Here is a 19,205-nt window from a genome sequence, read left to right as displayed (position 1 = left end):
GGGGAAGCCACTTAGGACAGAGATAAGGAGACATTTCTTTACTCAGAGGGTTGTGAATCTTTGAAATTCTCTATCCCAGAGGGCTGTGGAACTTCAGTCATTGAGTATGTTTAAAGCAAAGATTGACAGATTTCTAAATGCAAATGACATAAGGGGATATGAAGATAGTGTGGGAAAAAGGCATTGAAGTGGTTGATCAGCCATGATCGTATTGAATGGCGGGGCAGGCTCGATGGGCTGAATGGCCTACTTCTGCTCCTATGTACCTATACTCTTCTTCAAAATAGTGGTGTGAGATCTTTTACAACCACATGGTAGGGCAAACAGGGCCTCAGTTTAACGTCTCATCCAAATCACGGCATATCTGACAGTGCAGCACTCCCTCAGTACTGCACTGGAAGTGTCAGCCTAGATTATGGGCTCAAGTCTCCAGAGTGGAAATTGAACTGCCTACGGACTCAGAAACGAGAATGCTACCCACTGCACCATGGAGACACCAAGGACAGCGAGACAACACAACCTTCCACTTCATCCCATAAAAACTCGAGTAAACAAACCAGAACTAATAAGGAAGCTAAAGTATCCTCTGGCCCCCACCATTGGCTTCTTTTTCACTTACCTTGGTTCTCCATTATCACCATCTTCCTCCTCTTCCTCACTCCCACTGTATTCATATTCTGTCTCATCTGAGCAATCAGAAAAGGTCATACATTATGTTAGGTTACATGTAACAACATCTTGCATTTATATAGCACCTTTAACACAATAAAACTGTCCTAAGGTGCTTCACAACAATGTTCGATACCAAACCAACGGGGGAGGTGGTAGCGCAGTGGTAATGTCACTGGACTAGTAATTCAGAGCCCAGGCTAATGCTCTGGGGGCATGGGTTCAAATCCCATCATGACAGATGATGAAATGTGAATTCAACTCATCAATCTGGAATTAAAAGGTCATCTAATGGTGACCATGTTGACTGTTGTAAAAACCCATCTGATTCACGAATGTCCTTTAAGGAAGGAAATCTGCCGTCCTTACCTGGTCTGGCCTACATGTGACAGATTCACCGCTAGGTGGTTGAAATGGCCTCGCAAGCCACTCAATTCAAGGGCAATTAGGGATGGGCAATAAATGCTGGCCGAGTCAACGACACCCATATCCCACAAACAAATAAAATATAAAGAGATACTAGGAATGGAGACCAAAAGCTTGGACAAAGAGGTAAATTTGAAGGAGCATCGGCATAGACACCAATGGTGCAGGAATGCATAACAAGGCAGAATTGGAGGAGTCTGCATAACTCGGATGGCTGTATGGCTGGAGGAGGTTACAGGGATAAAGAGAGGTGAGGCCATGGAAGGATTTGAATATGAGATGAGGACATTTAAATCAAGACATTGCCAGACAGGAAGCCAATGCCAGTCAGGGGTGACGGGCGAAAGTATTTCGTTAGGATGCGGGCAGCAAGAATTTCGGATAAGGTCAAGTGTACAGAAGGTGAAAGGAAGGCAGGGAGAACAATGAAATAGTCAATACATGAGGTTGGAGCCATCGAGGGACTCTTGGATTGTTGGAGATGCAGAGTTTTGAGTATTCATCGTCAACACTCCAGCCATCCCAACCTATCCAACAGGAAGAAAACAAATTGCATGATCTTCAGCAGTCACTGCTCCCAATTCTTCACCCACCTTTCTCACCCCTCTTCTTCTTGGTCCTGTCAATGTGGTCCTTGAGCTGGATACGGACCTGCCTCTCATTGAGTTGGTCCCTGATGAAGGGATGTTTCAGCAGCTGATCTGTAGCTGGCCTCTGCCCGTGATTCTTTACCAAACAGCCCTCGATGAAGGACACAAACTTCTTTGACCTGGGGAAGAATTTGGGAGAATGTCAGGTAGAGAAAATCCTGAGGGCAGCAGAGAGAGTGTCATCAGAGAACCAGTGTCAATGCAGCGCCGACACCAGCCAGCTTCATTCCTGGGAACTAGCCAACAGGTATTTTACATTTTTTGTAACCTTTTTTGTCCTTCAAATGTCTAACTCATGTGTCCTGGGATTTCATCCCTTTACCAGTCAACAAATTTCTGCAATTGGTTTGGTCAATTCCCTTCATAATCTTGAAATCTTCAAGTATAGAATCATAGAAAGTTTAAGGCACAGAAAGAGGCCATTTGCTCCATCGTGTCTGTGCCGGCTGAAAAACAATCCACCGGTTCTAATCCCACCTTCCACCATTTGGTCCGTAGCCCTGCAGATTACGGCACTTGAGGTGCATATCCAGACTCCTTTTGAATGAGTTGAGTGTTTCTGCCTCAACTACCCTTTCAGGCAGTGAGTTCCAGACCCCTACCATCTTCTGCTTATAGATTCCCTTTTCCAGAGGAAACAAATCCAACTTGCATCAATTGTACAGCACAGAAACAGGCCATTCAGTCCATGCTGGTGTTTATTTACAAATTCAAGGTAATCAGGCAGAGTCAACATGGCTTTGTAAAAGGGAAATCATGTTTAACCAATTTACTGGAGTTCTTTGAAGAAGTAACATGTGCTGTGGATAAAGGGGAACTAGTGGATGTACTGTACTTAGATTTCCAGAAGGCATTTGATAAACATAGAAACATAAAAAAAAAATAGGAGCAGGGGTAGGCCATTTGGCCCTTATATGGCCTCAACTGCTTTCCATGGTAGAGAATTCCACAGGTTCACCACTCTCTGGGTGAAGAAATCCCTCCTCATCTCAGTCCTAAATGGTTGACCCCTTATCCTTAGTCTGTGACCCCTGGTCCTGGACTCCCCCGCCATCGGGAACATCCTTCCTGCATCTAGTCTGTCCAGCCCTATTAGAATTTTGTAGATTTCTATGAGATCCCCTCTCATTCTTCAAACCTCTAGTGAATGCAAGCCTAATTGACCTAATCTATCTTCATATGTCAGTCCTGCCATCCGAGGTGGCGTAGTGGTAATGTCACTGGACTGTTAGCCCAGAGGACCAGGCTAATACTCTGGGGACATGGGTTCAAATCCCACCACGGCAGATAGTGAATTTGAATTCAATTAATAAATCTGGAATTAAAAAGCTAGTCTAGTGTGACCATGAAGCCACTGTTGATTGTTGTAAAAACCCATCTGGTTCACTAATGTCCTTTAGGGAAGGAAATCCAGCGTCCTTAGCGTCCTTAGCGTTCCAGATCCACAGCAATGTGGTTGACTCTTAAAATGCCCTCTGAAATGGCCACTTAGTTCAAGGGCAATTAGGGATGGGCAATAAATGCTGGCCTAGCCAGCGATGCCCACATCCCATGAAGGAATAAAAAAAATCAGTCTGATGAACCTTCTCTGCACTCCCTCCATAGCAAGAACATCCTTCCTCAGATAAGGACACCAAAACTGCACACAATACTGCAGATGTGCTCTCACCAAGGCCCTGTATAATTGCAGCAAGACTTCCTTGCTCCTGTACTCGAATCCTCTCGCTATGAAGGACACCATACCATTTGCCATTGTCTGCTGCACCTGCATGCTTCCTTTCAGTGACTGGTGCACAAGGACACCCAGGTCTCGTTGCACCTCCCCCTTTCCCAATCTATTGCCATTCAGATCATAATCTGCCTTTCTGTTTTTGCCATCAAAGTGGATAACCTCACATTTATCCACATTATACTGCATCTGCCATGTATTTGCCCACTCATTCAACCTGTCCAAATCACCCTGAAGCCTCTCTGCATCCTCCTCACAGCTCATCCTCCCACCCAGCTTTGTGTCATCTGCAAACTTGGATATATTACATTTAATTCCCTCATCTATATCATTAAAATAAATTGTGAATAGCTGGGGTCCTAGCACTGATCCTTGCAGTACCCCACTAGTCACTGCCTGACATTTGGAAAAAGACCCATTTATTCCTATTCTTTGTTTCCTGTCTACCAACCAATTCTCTATCCATGTCAGTACCTTACCCCCAATCTCATGTGCTTTAATTTTGCATGTTAAACTCTATGTGGGACCTTATCGAAAGTCTTCTGAAAGTCCAAATACACCACATCCACTGGTTCTCCCTCATCAACTCTACTAGTTACATCCTCAAAAAATTCCAGTAGATTTGTCAAGCATGATTTTCCTTTCGTAAATCCATGTTGACTTTGTCTGATCCTGTCATTGTTTTCCAAGTGCTCTGCTATTACATCTTTTATAATGGACTCTAGCATTTTCTCCACTACTGATGTCAGGCTAACCAGTCTATAATTCCATTTTTTCTCGACCTCCTTTTTTTAAATACTGGGGTTACATTAGCTACCCTCCAACCCATTGGAACAGTTCCAGAGTCTATAGAATTTTGAAAAATGACCAGCAATACATCTACTATTTCTAGGGCCACTTCCTTAAGTACTCTGGGATGTAGATTATCAGGCCTTGGGGATCTTTCGGTCTTCAATCCCATCAATTTCCCTAACACCATTTCCTTACTAATACTGATGCCACTAATTAGGTGCCACATCAAAGGTTTTTGCAGAAAATAAAAGCTCATGGTGTAGGGAGTAACATATTGGCATGGATAGAAGATTGGTTAGCTCACAGAAAACAGAGTAGGCATAAATGGGTCATTTTCTGGTTGGCAAGATGTAATGAGTGGTGTGCCACAGGGATCTGTGCTGGGCCTCAACTTTTTTACAATTTATATTAATGACTTGGATGAAGGGATCGAAGATATGGTTGCTAAATTTGCTGATGACACAAAGATAGGTAGGAAAATGTGTTATGAAGAGGACATAAGGAGGCTACAAAGGGATATAGATAGGTTAAGTGAGTGGGCAAAGATCTGGCAAATGGAGTATAATGTGGGAAAATGTGAAATTGCCCACTTTGGCAGGAAGAATAAAAAAGAAGCAAGTTATCTAAATGGTGAGAGATTGTGGAGCTCTGAGATGCAGAGGGATCTGGGTGTCCTAGTGCATGAATCACAAAAGGTTAGTATGCAGGTACAACATGTAATTAGGAAAACTAATAGAATGTTTTTGTTTATTGCGAGAGGAACTGAATACAAAAGTAGAGAGGTTATGCTTCAGCTATACAGGGCATTGGTGAGACCACATCTGGAGTACTGTGTACAGAATTGGTCTCCTTATTTAAGGAAGGATGTAAATGTATTAGAAGCAGTTCAGAGAAGGTTTACTGGACTAATACCTGGAATGGGAGTATGAGGAAAGGTTGGACAGTCTAGGCTTGTATCCGCTGGACTTTAGAAGAGTACGAGATGACGTGAGGGGTCTCAACAGGGTGAATGTGGAAAGGATCTTTCCTCTTGTGGGAGAATCTAGAACTAGGGGGTCACTGTTTAAAGATAAGGCGCCACCCATTTAAGACAGAGATAAGGAGAATGTTTTCTCTCAGAGGATCGTCTTTGGAACTCTCTTCCTCAAAAGGTGATGGAAGCAGAGTCTTTGAATAATTTTAAGGCAGAGAAAGATAGATTCTTGATAAGCAAGGGGGTGAAAGGTTATCGGGGGTAGATGGGAATGCGGAGTTGAGGTTACAATCGGATCAGCCATGATCTTATTGAATGGCGGAGCAGGCTCGAGGGGCCGAGGGACCTACTCCTGCTCCTAATTCGTACGTTTGTACATTCGTATATTACCTTCCACATGAGCTTCTGCCCATGCTACTTCATTTCACCCTATCAGCATATCCTTTTGTTCCTTTCTCTCTCATGCGTTTATCTAGCTTCCGCTTGCTGTATAATTCTATGACTCTATCACTCCCTGTGGTAGCGGGTTCCACATTCTCACCACTCTCTGAAGCTTTCAAGATTGAGATAAATCTATTTTGTTAGGTAAGGATACAAGGGACATGGAATAAAGGTATGTAAATGCAGTTAAGGTACAGAATGGCGAAACATTCATCACCACCGGATCTTCACCTTCACCATTTCACAAACAGGTCCCATCATCACCAGAGACACTGGACACCCTGTTCTACAATACTCACCACTTCTTAGATTTTAGTCGAGGCGGTGGGTTTCTCGGGATCAGAAACAGTGCCCTCATTGGGTGCATGTCGCACAGGGCTGCAGAATAAAGAGAGAGAAAGAGCCAGTGTGATTAAGGGAGAACAAGAACTGGGACAATCAAAGGGGGAAACAGGCAAGGGCTCAAGTGAATCTGCAGTTAATGCTCACAGTTTGCATTCAATTAATATACAATTAACAATTCCTAGAGAGGGAAAGAACCAAAGCTTAGACTTACGCGGAGCTCCTTCTGCCATTTCCATAGCAGTGATTCCCAAAGACCACAAATCACTCTGTTAACACAAACAGAGGGATCATTAGAAAACAGGGAGAGGTTTACACAAATAAAAAAAACTCAGGCAAAACGTTTAGCTGTGTTTGCACTGACAGATGGGGGAGGAGCGAAGAGAGAGACTGCAGGCCATTCACTTAATGAAGAGAGAGGAAAGAAAGAGCTTGCATTCCCCGGAAACATTTCCACCATGTATTAGGAGCGCTCTTGCCCTGATTTGATGCTCAGAATGGGGAATGCGTTACCACATAGAGTGGTTCAGGCAAATGGTGGGAACAGTGGCAAAGTTGTTATGTCACTGAAGTAATGATCCAGAGACACAAGTGCAAATCCCACTACAGCATATGTGGTTGACTCTTAATTAACTGCCTTGTGAAATGGCCCAACAAGCCACTCAGTTGTCAAAAAGGTGCCTCACCACCTTCTCAAGGGCAATTAGGGATGGGCAATAATTGCTGGCCGAGCCAGTGATGTCCACAATGAATAAAAAATGAGGGGAAGTTGATGAACATATGAGGGAGAAAGGAATAGAGGATATTCTGATTGGATTCGTTGAAGAGGAATGGGAGGAGACTCATGTGCAGCAGAAATACTGGCACGAAGCAACTGGGCCCCATTGCCTGTCGCTGCACTGTAAATTCTATCCAATCTATATTGTATACAATGCATGCACAAGGTCAGAAGTGTACAATGTTTATATGTGCGTTCACACAATTAATGCCAAGTTGGCGTCAGACTTTCCCCAATGCTTGCCTACAGCCAGAATAAAACTGTAATCCACTGAGGTTGCTAGGTGTCAGTGGACACAGAGGTCATGAGTTCAAATCCACCAGGACAACCCTAGGAGGGCAAGGAACGAAATTGAATTCAATAAATCCGGTAAATTGTGAGTTGGCACCAGATAAAGTATTTTTAAAAAAACAGGTTCACAGATGTTTTTCAGGGAAGGAAACCTGCAGCCTTACCCAATCTGGGCCTAAACGCAGTTTCAGTCTCACTCTACATCGTTGATTCTTACTCTCTCCTCAAGCTCAGTTGTGCTGCTGTTGGAGGCCCATCATCACCATCTCGGGACAACGAGGGATGAGCAATCAATGTTGGACTTTCCAGTGGCGCCTTATTCTCCAGAATGAATTTTTAAATAAAGTAACAGCAGTGGCCAATTGCACCCAGAGTGAGGAGGGAGGAAAGACTTTTGAGGTGGGTGCATCTTTTAAGTAAACGATTCAACATTCACCTTGAAATCATACGTGGCATCTGGATTCTCGTCGCAAGCTATCACTTCAGGAGCCATCCAGTACGGTGTGCCAATGAACGTGTTCCTTCTCCCTACTGTACGGTCAAGCTGAGCGCTCACTCCAAAGTCAACTGCGGCAAAGCGAAACATACAGAGCATTATTGTACGTTCTTGACTAACCGAGACATGCTAGTCACCGCCAGGGGAAAGGTACTCTGCTCCTCATGGAAACATAGCCTCTCTCCTAGGGTTGCCAACCCTCCAGGACTACCCTGGAGTTTCCAGGAATTAAAGTTGCATCTCCAGGACAATCCCAGGAGAAAGACTGTGGTAACAATAAAGAAAACAAGTCATTTTCTTTCAATGCTTTTGTTTATGAATTATAAAAGTGTGGGAGTTGGGAAAGAAAAGGATGTTTGATTGACAAACAAGAAGCATCCAATCAGGTCGGGAGAGCCGGTTAGCTTCCTGATTGACCATGGGAAGGTGGGGCATGACCAGGAGGAAGGCACCAAGTGACCAATAGAGGGAGCGTGGGGGCAGAGCAGTTACAGGGAAGACGTTATGTGATGAAACCTCCAGGATTACATTCAACCCCACATTTCTTTCCCTCAAAAATGAGCAGTATACAGTTATGCAGTTCAGAGATGCCAGAGAAAAGCAGATCAGGCTGGGGCCGAGCAACATCACACAGCGACCCAGCGGGAGGTGCCTCCTCACTGGCTGTATCCATCAATTCATTCCCCTGTGTGGTATTGGGATGTACAGAATAATCTGTCCAGGTATTACAGTAAGTCCTGGGAATTCTGGGCTAAAATGAGGACTAAAAAGGTGGGGATCTATTGTTATGACCAAGGCTGGAGGAATGCACTGCCTTTCTCTTGTTCCATTACTCCACTGGTCACAACGTATGTTTAAATATTTTACCCAGTTACCAATAAAGTCAATCATATACTTTATCAATATTAGCTTCAGAATTTTAAAAAAATTTGCCAACCAGGTTTATTTAATAAACAACCAAATTATTGATTTATTATAAAACAAGGCTTATTCAATAAAGATGCAAAGCTTATCAACACACAGTTTGAAATATGGAAGTATAAATATCTACCCTTCTAAAATAACAACACACACACACTGTTAAAGAAAAAAAAAATAAAGAAAAATGAAAAACTAGATCTGCAGGGACCAACTTCCTAAAAAAATATTTTGGCCAAGTTATTGTCAATTCTTGAAGAGAAAGGAATATGGAATGTTCCAGATGGCCTTTGGTCTGGCGTCCGGGTCCACGTATGCAGCTGTCACTGGGAGCTTTCTGGAGCAGTTCTGTTCAGGGGACATCGAGGAGTAGGCTTGCAGGTTTCTCGGGAGAATTACTGCATCAGTGGGTTCAGCTATCACTGTTGTGAACATCAACGCAAGCTCGAGGAACAGCATCTCATCTACCGATTAGGCACGCTACAGCCTGCTGGACTGAACATTGAGTTCAATAATTTCAGAGCATGACAGCACCCCATTTTACTTTCATTTTTAGTTATTTTTTCTTTTTTACAATCTTTTTTTTTTTGCATTTATTTCATTTCATCTTAGTTTGTTCAGTTTGCTTACCCACTGTTTTTTTTCACGTTTGCACTTGCTGCTGTTCAATCTTCAGTCCGTTAACACCTTATCTGTACTAATGCTTTGTCTTTCAACATACCATTAACATATTGTTTGCCTTTGCTCCATGACCTTTTGGTCAGCTATGTGGCCTTGTCCAATCTACACCTTCTCCTTTGTTATCTCTTGCCCCACCCCCACCTCACTTGCTTATAACCTGTTCCGAAGAAGGGTCACTGACCCAAAATGTTAACTCTGCTTCTCTTCCCACAGAAGCTGCCAGACCTGCTGAGTGGTTCCAGCATTTCTTGTTTTTATTTCAGATTTCCAGCATCCGCAGTATTTTGCTTTTAGTTCAGCTATCACACTGGATTCTCAGAAGATCTTTCAACACAGGTGGCAAAGGACGAGTTGTGTGGCTTCTCTCTTTGGACGCTATACACCAACTGAGCATTCAAACAGTCCAGGCTCAAATCAGAATGCCAAAACTCCTGACAACCATAAACCTGGACATGTGACTTCTCTGTAAACAACTCCAATCACCAGCAAGGCTCCTTATATTTATTTAGCCCTTCATTCTCTCTTCCAGTAAGTGATTTTTTTAAAAATCCAAAGTGTCCTTCCAGTAGCCTTTTAAAAAACAAAACCAGGCATCTCCTCAGTCTTTCTAGTGAACCAATTTTCGCAATCGTTTGAACACGAATCCTCAAAAAATAATAATGGAAGCACCTTCATGACACTATTGAAATTATGAAGACTTGAGAGCGATAAATTTTTGGTGGGTAAGGATCGAGGGATATGGAACCAAGGCAAGTAAATGGGAATGAGGTACAGAGCATCTGATTGAATGTCACAACAGGCTCTATTGAGCTGAATGGCCAGACGTCCAATAACTATCCATCAAGTGCACACATAGTGAGCGGGGACAGGAATGGATTTGGTTTCAATGCTCAATGGACAAGAAAAATGGCAATATGGGCATGGTGATAGGGCAGTCATCTGCTGGCAATTGTAGACCAGGTGTTAGCACTTCTGGGAGAGCAATGGGAGGGGGGTATAATCAAACTCACACTCACCCAATTTGACTTCAGCATTCTCTGTCAGCAAGACATTCTGGCCTTTGATATCACGATGAATAACCTTGTGCTGATGAAGGTGAGTTAGACCCTAAAATCATAAGATACAACAGTCATCAAGTATTCAGCATAAAATTCAAGGCCAGGGTAGACCCACCAAGTGAGGGGTTAGCGAAGGAAATAAATCTGGAATAAAAAGCTGGTGTCAGTAAAACCCCATCTGGTTCACAATGTCCTTTAGGGAAGGAAATCTGCCCTCCTTACTTGGTCCGGATCTACATGTGACTCCAGACCCACAGGAATGTGGTTGACTCTTAACTGCCCTCTGAAGCCACTCAGTTGTACCAAACCAGTACAGCAAAGTGGGTTCCAGAAAGGGGCTCACCCCACCATCTCAAGGGCAATTAGAGATGGGCAATACATGTTGGCCTTACCAGTAACACCCACATCCCATGAATGAATAAATAGGAAAAAAGGCCCAATGGATGAGGGGGTTAGGCTAATAAATTTTATTTATATAGCGTCTTTAACTTGGTAAAATGTCCCAAGATGCTTCACAGGAGCACAATTTGGACAAAATTTGATACTGAGCTTAAAAAAAAGGAAATATTAGGACAGGCGACTAAAAGATTGGTCAAAGGAGGTAGGGTTTTAAGGATCATCTTAAAGGAGGAGAAGCGGAAAGGTTTAGGGAGGGATTTCCAGAGCTTAGGGCCCAGGCAGCCGATGGCATGACCGCCAATGGTGAAATGACTGAAATCCAAGATGCTCAAGAGTCCAGAATTAGATGAGCACAGAGATTTCTGAGGGTTGTGGGGCTGTAGGAGATTACAGAAATAGGGAGGGGTGAGGGTTTTGAAAGCAATGATGCAAATTTTAAAATTGAGGCTCTGTCAGTCCTAACCTCAGTGCTCTTGCACTCTTGTAGAGCCAGAGAATAGTACAGCACAGGAGGAGGCCACAGAAGAGCAATCCAGTTAACCCTGCTCTTTCCCCATATTCCCACAATTTTTTCTCCTTCGAGTATTTATTCAATTCCCCTTAGAAAGATACTATTGAATCTGCATCCACCGCCCTGGCAGGGAGTGCATTCTAAATTTTGTATTGGAACAATGGATGATCTTTAAGGAAGACATGCTTCAGGTACAGGCCAGATACATTCCAACAAGGATGAAAGTAGGGGAACCAAGAACAGGGCTCCTTGGTTGACGAGGAACATAGAGATGATGAAACAAAAATAAGAGGGTCTATGGTGTATTTCAGGTGAACTTATCAAGTGAGAACCAGACCATATACCATAAGTTGAGAGGGGAGGTGAAGAGGAAAATAAGATTGGCAAAGAGAGAATGGCAGTCAACATAAAAGGGAACTCAAAAATCTTCTACTGGCATGTAAATAGTAAGCGAGAAGAGGTGGAGTGGGGTCTATTGGGGACAAAGAGGGTAATATATGCTTAGAGGCACAGAGCAAGGCTAATATACTTAATTAGCACTTTGTATCAGTGTTCACTAAGGAAATGGAGGTTGACAAAATATCAGTAGAAGTAGAGAGAGCAGAGGCAATGGATAGGATAAAAATTGAGAGGCAGAGAGGTACTAAAATGGTTTGCTATGCTTAGGTAGAGAAGTCTGGTCTGGATGGCTTGTATTCCAGGTTGCTAAAGGAAGTTGGGATGGAGATATTGGAAGGGCTCACCATAATCTTCCAATCTTCCTTAAATATGGGGAAGTGCCAGAGGATTGGAGAGTGACAAATGTCACACCCTTATTCAAGAAAGGGTGTAAGGACAGTCTGAGTAACGACAGGACAGTTAGTTTAACATCAGTGGTGGATAAGGTTTTAGAAACAATAATCAGGGGGAAAAAAAATCAACACACATTTAAAGAGGTTTAAGTTAATTACGGATAGTCAGCATGGATTTGTAAAAGGCAGATCATGCTTGACTTATCTAACTGGACGTTTTGATGAAGTAACAGAGAAGGTTAATGAAGGGAATGCAGTGGATGTTGTTTATATGGATTTTAAAAACCATTTGATAAGGTACTATACAGAATGCTGGTTAACAAAACTTAGCTCATGGAATAGGAGGGTCAGTGTCCAATTGGACTAAAAAAAATGGCTTAAGGACAGAAAACAGCGAGTTGTAGTAAATGGTTGTTTTTCAGACTGGAGGATAGTAGACAGTGATGTTCCCCAAGGGTCAGTGCTGGGACCAGTAATTCTTTTGTGATATATATGACTTGCATCTTGGAATGGAGAGTAAAATTTCAAAATTTGCTGATGACACCAAACTTGGAGGTGCGAACAACAACGAGGATAGTATGAACTGCCCGCAACAGGACACAGACAGGCTAGCAGAATGGGTAGAGAGGTGGCAGATGGAATTTAATACTGACAAGTATTATGTATATTTTGGCAGAAGGAATAGGGAGAGGCAATATAGACTTAATGGCACAGTTCGAAAGAATGTGCAGGAACAGAGGGACCTGGGAATGCATGTGCATAGATCTTTGAAGGTGGCAGGACATATTGAGAGAGTGGGTAGTAAACCATATGGGATCTTGGACTTCGTAAATAGAGGCATTGAGTACAAAAGCAGGGACGTTATGCTGAACCTTTATAAAGCTCTGATTAGGCCCCAACTGGAGTATTGTGTCCAGTTCTGGTCACCACACTTTAGGAAGGATGCGAGGGTCCTTGCGAGGGTGCAGAGGAGATTTACCAGAATGGTTCCGGGGATGGAGGATTTTAGTTACAAGGTTAGGTTGGAAAAGCTGAGTTTGTTCTCCTTAGAACAAAGAAGATTGAGAGGAGATGGAATATAGAAGTGTACAAGATTATGACAGGCTTAGATAAGTTAGACAAGGAAAAACTGTTCCCATTAACAAATGATAGAAGGACTCGGGGACACAGATTGAAAGTTTTGGGCAAAAGATGCAGGGGGAATATGAGGAAGCACTTTTTTACACAGCGGGTGATAATGACCTTGAACTTGCTGCCCACAAGAGTGGTGGAAGTGGAGACGATCAATGACTTTAAGAGGAAGTTGGATGGCCACCTGAGAGAAATAGACCTGCAGGGCTACGGGGATCGAGCCAGGGAGTGGGGCTGACAGCGTAGCTCTGTGCAGAGCCAGCATGGGCTCAACTGGCCAAACTGGCCTCCTTCTGTGCCATAAATGAATCTATTCCTCCTAACCACTCATTCTGTAAAAATGGTTCTCCTCATTTTGCCTCTGGTTCTTTTGCCAATCACCTTAAATCTGTGCGCACTGATTACCGTTTATTGTAGAAAGATTTGGCAGTCTTGCTTATCCAAGGATATTTTGGAGATTGTATTATATCATTCCAAAAACAAATATTCCTAAATAGCCAGCAATCTATCAATATTAATCACTAGCATCAATGTGGGACTGGATTAGGTTTCTGCAACCTTTTCATACACAACTGATCAAATGGATGACATTTCTTCGACGTAAAAATAATCTGTTGCAAAACATTGCAAGTCCAGGCCAGGAGTCTTGTAATGGCTTGGGGCTCATGGTTTCTCAAACCCCTCTTCCCAGCCCGACCCCAGTTCTAATACAATTTCTCACTGAAACCACCCCCACCACCCCAACCCGCTTTGGCCCCTCCCTATTTTATTTAGCATGAATGCCCTACTCATCAAGGTGAGGGATTCCAGTGCTGTGGAACAAGAAACTTTCCCATTTCAGGCAGTTTAAGAACATAAGAAATCGGGGCAGATGTAGGTCATTTGGCCCTTTGAGCGTGTTCTGCCATTCAGTAAGATCATGGCTGATCTTCGGCCTCAACTGCTCTCTGGTAAGGTGCAGCACAGTTAGTTAAGGAGCAGAACTCCCTACTGCCATACCTCAAATCCAATCTCACAAACATTCACCCACAGCCTGCAAATGAGGGCAAATTTAGGGCAGCTTTATCTCTTGGGGCTCTTGCCTACCAAATTTGGGTTGATGCTGCTGTATTCCCTTCATGTTTTACCCTTACACCCATCAGATGCTCAGGAGCTCAATGGCCCAGCTTTGCATTTAATGCAATGGGATTTTGAGGTGGGGAAGTGTGAGGTCGTCCACATCGGACCAGGGAAAGACAAATCGGAATATTTTCTTAACGATGAGAAACTAGGAGCTATGGAGGAGCAGAGAGATTTGGGAGTCCGTGTACATAAATTACTAAAAACTAAAGCGCAGCTACAAAAAGGTGAATGAAACATTGGCCTTTATCTCAAGAGGGTTGGAATACAAAAGATGAGGATGCTCTCGCTGTATACAGTCTTGGCCAGACCCCATCTGGAGTAACTGTGTTCAGTACTGGGCACCCCACCTCAGGAAGGATATCGTGACCTTTGAAGGGGTGCAGTGCAGATTCACCAGAATGATACCAGGGGCTAAAAGGGTTAACTTATGAGGACAGAATACATCAACCTGGTTTGTATTCCCTTGAGTTTAGAAGGGTAAGGGGTGATCTAATCAAGGTGTTTAAGATGATTAAAGAAGTTAATAAGGTAGATAAAGAGAAACTTTTTCATCTGGTGGTTGAATCCAAAACAAAAGTGGGGCATAACCTTAAAATTAGAGTTCAGATGATGTCAGGAAGCCTTTCTTCACACAAAGGGAAATCTGGAACTCTCTTCCCCAAAAAGTTTGCTGAGGCTGGAGGTCAACTGAAATTTACAAGACACAGATCAATAGATTTTTGTTGGGGAAGGGTATTCGGTGATATGGCGCAAAGGCAGGTAAATGGAGTTAAGCTGCAGGTGAGTGATTATCAAACTGAATGACAGAACAGGCTTCGCTGTTCCTAAAGCTCCAAAGTGCATGATATTGACTGTCAGATCCAGGTGGAGCATGTCTCACAAGGAGACTTTCCTCCTATTGATCAAGGCTGGACTGGAGCACAGATTCTGGAGGTGCGTGAATCTTGTGTACCCGCAATATTTCCCTGCAGATGTAAGCGATCCACTCTTCCTTCAATGTGTTCCCTTTCGTGTTCTTGATCAAATCTGTGACTGACCCAGCACCGCAGAATTCCATCACCAGCTGCAAAACAAAAACACAATATGACAGTAACCAACCAAGCTGCAGGCCAAGATACAGTGCTTAGATTTTATAGAAGGCACAACTCTTCACACAAAATCTTTGCACTGAGACACACAAAAACAAAATCACTCGGCAGCATTCGATGGGAATCCCACAGCACAGAAGGAGGCTATGCGACACATCGTGCCTGTGCTGGCTCTTTGAAAGAGCTGTCCAATTAGTTACACTCCCCATAGCTATGCACATTTTTCCTTTTCAAGTATTTATCCAATTCCCTTTTGAAAGTTATTATTGAATCTACTTCCACCACCCTTTCAGGCAGTGCGTTCCAGATGATAACTCGCTGTGTGAAAACAATTTCCCATATCGCCCCACCTGGTTCCTTTATCAATTATCTTGAATCTGTGCTCTCTGGTCAGCAACACCCCTGCCAATGGAAACAATTTCTCCCCATTTATCTATTAAAACCCCCTGTAATCGCAAGACATCTTTCTCAAGTCTCTGAGTTGGAGAAAATTCGTCAACTTGAAGAGATTCTACATATAATGCACAAAGGCTTTCACACTTGGCTTTGGTGTGTGACTAGAATGGTGCCACTTACATGTGGCATTACCCAGTTGGCAACCATCCCAAGCTTCCTGTGTAGACCATCTGGAAACTTACAGACAATTTATTTCCCTCAAGCAGCAACTAACGAAGTACATATTTAGCAAAAATGTCGGAGCAGGCTGGGGGCCAAAAAAAAGAGGAAGTTGGGGGGGGAGCGGGGGGAGAGCTCAGGAAGACAGAACACTGGGGTGGGGGAGGGGGAGGAAGAGAGAGTGGCGGGCGGGGTGGGGGGGAAGAGAGTGGCGGGCGGGGGGGGGGGGAGGAAGAGAGAGTGGCGGGCGGGGGGGGGGAGGAAGAGAGAGTGGCAGGCGGGGGGGGGGGAGGAAGAGAGAGTAGGGGCGGGGGGAAGAGGGGGCGGGGGGCGAGGAGGGACTGGACTGGCGGGGAAGAGGGGGTGCGTGGGGCGAGGAGGGACTGGCGGGGAAGAGGGGGTGCGTGGGGAAGAGGGAGTGGGGCGGAAGAGGGAGTGGGGCGGAAGAGGGAGTGGGGCGGAAGAGGGAGTGGGGGGCAGATAGGGAGCGAGAGCGGAAGAAATAATGGAATTAGATGTAAACACACTGAATCCAAGATCAGAGGCAAATACAGAAAAATTTCACTTCATTTTCTAGATAAACATAAATAGGAAACCTTTTCTGAGATTCAAAGTGGAATTGACTTTGACTTGCCCCCCTAATCCCCTACCACCTTCCTCACACCCACCCTTCCTTATGCAACTTTTTAAATTATTCCTTCATGGGATGTGGGCATCGCTGGCTTGATAGAATTTATTGCCCATCCCTAATTGCCCATGAGAAGGTGGTGGTGAGCTGCTTTCTTGACCTGCTGCAGTCCATGTGGGTTAGGTAGACCCACAGTGCTGTTAGGAAGGGAGTTCCAGGATTTTGACCCACTGACAGTGAAGGAACGGCGATATAGTTCCAAGTCAGGATGGTGTGTGACTTGGAGGGGAACTTGCAGGTGTGTGGGAGCAATTTTGCTGAGTTTTGCTTCTATACCTATTATTTTGTAAGTAGATTAATATAATCCTAGTGAGAACGTATACACATATTCTCTCTTATATGAGTTGAAAGTATAGCCACATATTGATACAAAATGGAGTTTTAGCCCGAGGCACTGTGGGACAGATTTAGTGAGCTCACAGTTGGAGCTTGGTACAGCATAACACAGATAACGAGAGGGGACCCCTCTTATCAGTGAATCTGCAGACTGCCCGGCACCTTCAGGAATGCAGGCCCATTTAAAGTGACAATTGGGAGACTTCAGGACAATGGATGGGACCTGAGCTCATCAATTGATGATCAGGGCCGGCATAAGCTGATCAGGTCGCCACATGATGCCTAATCAGTGATTTAATTGGTACTAAGTGTAATGTATGTAATCAATAACCATTCTGATTGGATTGTGTCCAGCCGGGATGGGCTGAATAACTGTATATCCGTTGTGGATTTCCTTTGTTCTAGAGAGTAACACTGGACCGCTTTTAGGTAAGGTGTGTTCTCCATGATATCATGAATAAAGTCTGTTTATTCTCAAAGTCTGAGTCCGGAGAATTTGTTGAATCATTGGGTTTTAACTGGATTTTCTCCAACAAGGTGTGTCTGCTGCCCTTGTCCTTCTCGGTGGAAGAAGTCGCAGGTTTGAAAGGTGCTGTCTAAGGAGCCTTGGTGCATTGCTGCAGTGCATCTTGTAGATGGTACACACTGCTGCCACTGTGTGTCGGTGGTGGAGGGAGTGAATGTTTGTGGATGGGGTGACAATCAAGCGGGCTGCTTTGTCCTGGATGGTGTCGAGCTTCTTGAGTGTTGTTGGAGCTGCACCCATTCAGGCAAGTGGAGAGTATTCCATCACACTCCTGACTTGTGCCTTGTAGATGGTGGACAGGCTTTGGAGAGACAGGAGGTGGGTTACTTGCCACAGAATTCCCAGTCTCTGACCTGCTGTTGTAGTCAGTGTTTAGGTGGCTGGTCCAGTTCAGTTTCCGGTGAATGGTGACCCCCTAGGATGTTGATAGTGGGTGAAACATGCAGCTTATTCACCTGGAGCTTCACATGTCCGAGGTAGACAGAGCATGTTGACTAATTCCCTGGTTCTGCTATCCCTTCGTAAACTGCAGATTAACCACTGCTCACAATGGGACTGGATGTGTCACTTCCAGCTAACTCTTCAAAGGGGAATGTGTGTTTGACAAACCTTTGGTTCCAGAGCAGACGAACCATGTTGAAGAGCATCACCATGAGATGCCCTGGTGATTAAGAATGGCACATTGCCAACTGTCACTACCGAAACATCTTGCATGATGAGAGTGTCCCTTTAATGCTGCAGCCACTTTTCAGAGTTTCTGATCTCTCTTACTGCTACAACTCTGCTCTTCTGTCATGCATTATTCAGCCTTCTAATTTCTAGATGTCTCCCACTCATGCAGTTTTATTGTCTCCCACACATACATTTCTCCCCCTCTTTCACCTGACCTCCTCCTCCACAAGGACTGCCGCAGTCATCAGGTATTCTGGTTAATTAAACTACTCAGCTGGTTCTGGATCCCAAGCTGTGACACATAGCTTGATTGCTCCTCAACTCCTGTCACTTCTTCACTATCTGGTTTCCCAATGATGCAAATGAAATGCTTACAATTTCAGAGCAGGCTAGACATCAAAATCAACAATGTTTCAGTGTTACTTCTCTGTCCTCCTTGAAGACACCCTTAACACCTTTCTCTTTTGGGCATCTGTCCCATTATCTCTTTACCATAGCCCAGCGTCAATTGATGTCTGATTTATGCTCTCGTGAATCCCTCTGGACTGGACGATTCCAATTCTCTCCTGGATGGCGTCCCACATTCTACCCTACAAAAACTTGTGGTCATCCAAAACTCTGCTGCCCTGATCCTAATTCCCATCGGAAGGCTGTTTCACCCATCAGGCCCTTGTGTTCGCTGACCTACATTGACTCCCGGTAAAGCAATGCTTCAATTTTAAAATTCTCATCTTCGTTTCCTCGCCTCCTTTAAGACGCTCCTTAAAATCTATCTCTTCATTCTAACTTTCGATCACCTGCCCTAATATCTCCTTATGCGGCTCGATGTCAAATTTTGCTTGATAACTGCTCCTGTGAAGCACTTTGGGATGTTTTACTCCATTAAGGGTGCCATATAAATGCAATTTATTGTTGCAGAACCTCATCAAAATGTTTTTTTTAAAAAATGGAGGTGGCTTTTACTGAGCTGGGCTCTCCTGAAATTGAAGCAACAATGAGAACGAGGATGCGTAAACTATTTCAACTTCAGCTGTCAAAAAGACAAGCGACAAGCTCAGAATAGGAGCTTTGAAAAGAGAAAT

The 19,205-nt window shown here is 44.1% G+C and overlaps 1 protein-coding gene across 13 annotated transcripts in view; it reads right to left on the bottom strand.

Moving 5' to 3' along the window:
* Positions 1–19,205, bottom strand: part of LOC137375479 (traf2 and NCK-interacting protein kinase-like) — a 302,732-nt gene that overhangs the window by 141,385 nt on the left and 142,142 nt on the right. For all 13 annotated transcript variants that reach the window (XM_068042793.1, XM_068042796.1, XM_068042799.1 and 10 more), the window contains 7 exons: positions 15,151–15,261; positions 10,203–10,293; positions 7,528–7,658; positions 6,237–6,291; positions 5,980–6,058; positions 1,689–1,864; positions 620–686 (listed from right to left, as the gene is read on the bottom strand). In XM_068042793.1, coding sequence (XP_067898894.1) covers positions 620–686; positions 1,689–1,864; positions 5,980–6,058; positions 6,237–6,291; positions 7,528–7,658; positions 10,203–10,293; positions 15,151–15,261 — 710 coding nt within the window. The remainder of the gene's footprint in view (positions 1–619; positions 687–1,688; positions 1,865–5,979; positions 6,059–6,236; positions 6,292–7,527; positions 7,659–10,202; positions 10,294–15,150; positions 15,262–19,205) is intronic.

The sequence above is a fragment of the Heterodontus francisci genome, chromosome 11 (genome assembly GCF_036365525.1).
Source record: "Heterodontus francisci isolate sHetFra1 chromosome 11, sHetFra1.hap1, whole genome shotgun sequence".
Lineage (NCBI taxonomy): Eukaryota > Metazoa > Chordata > Chondrichthyes > Heterodontiformes > Heterodontidae > Heterodontus > Heterodontus francisci.
This window is presented reverse-complemented; position numbering and strand designations above follow the sequence as displayed.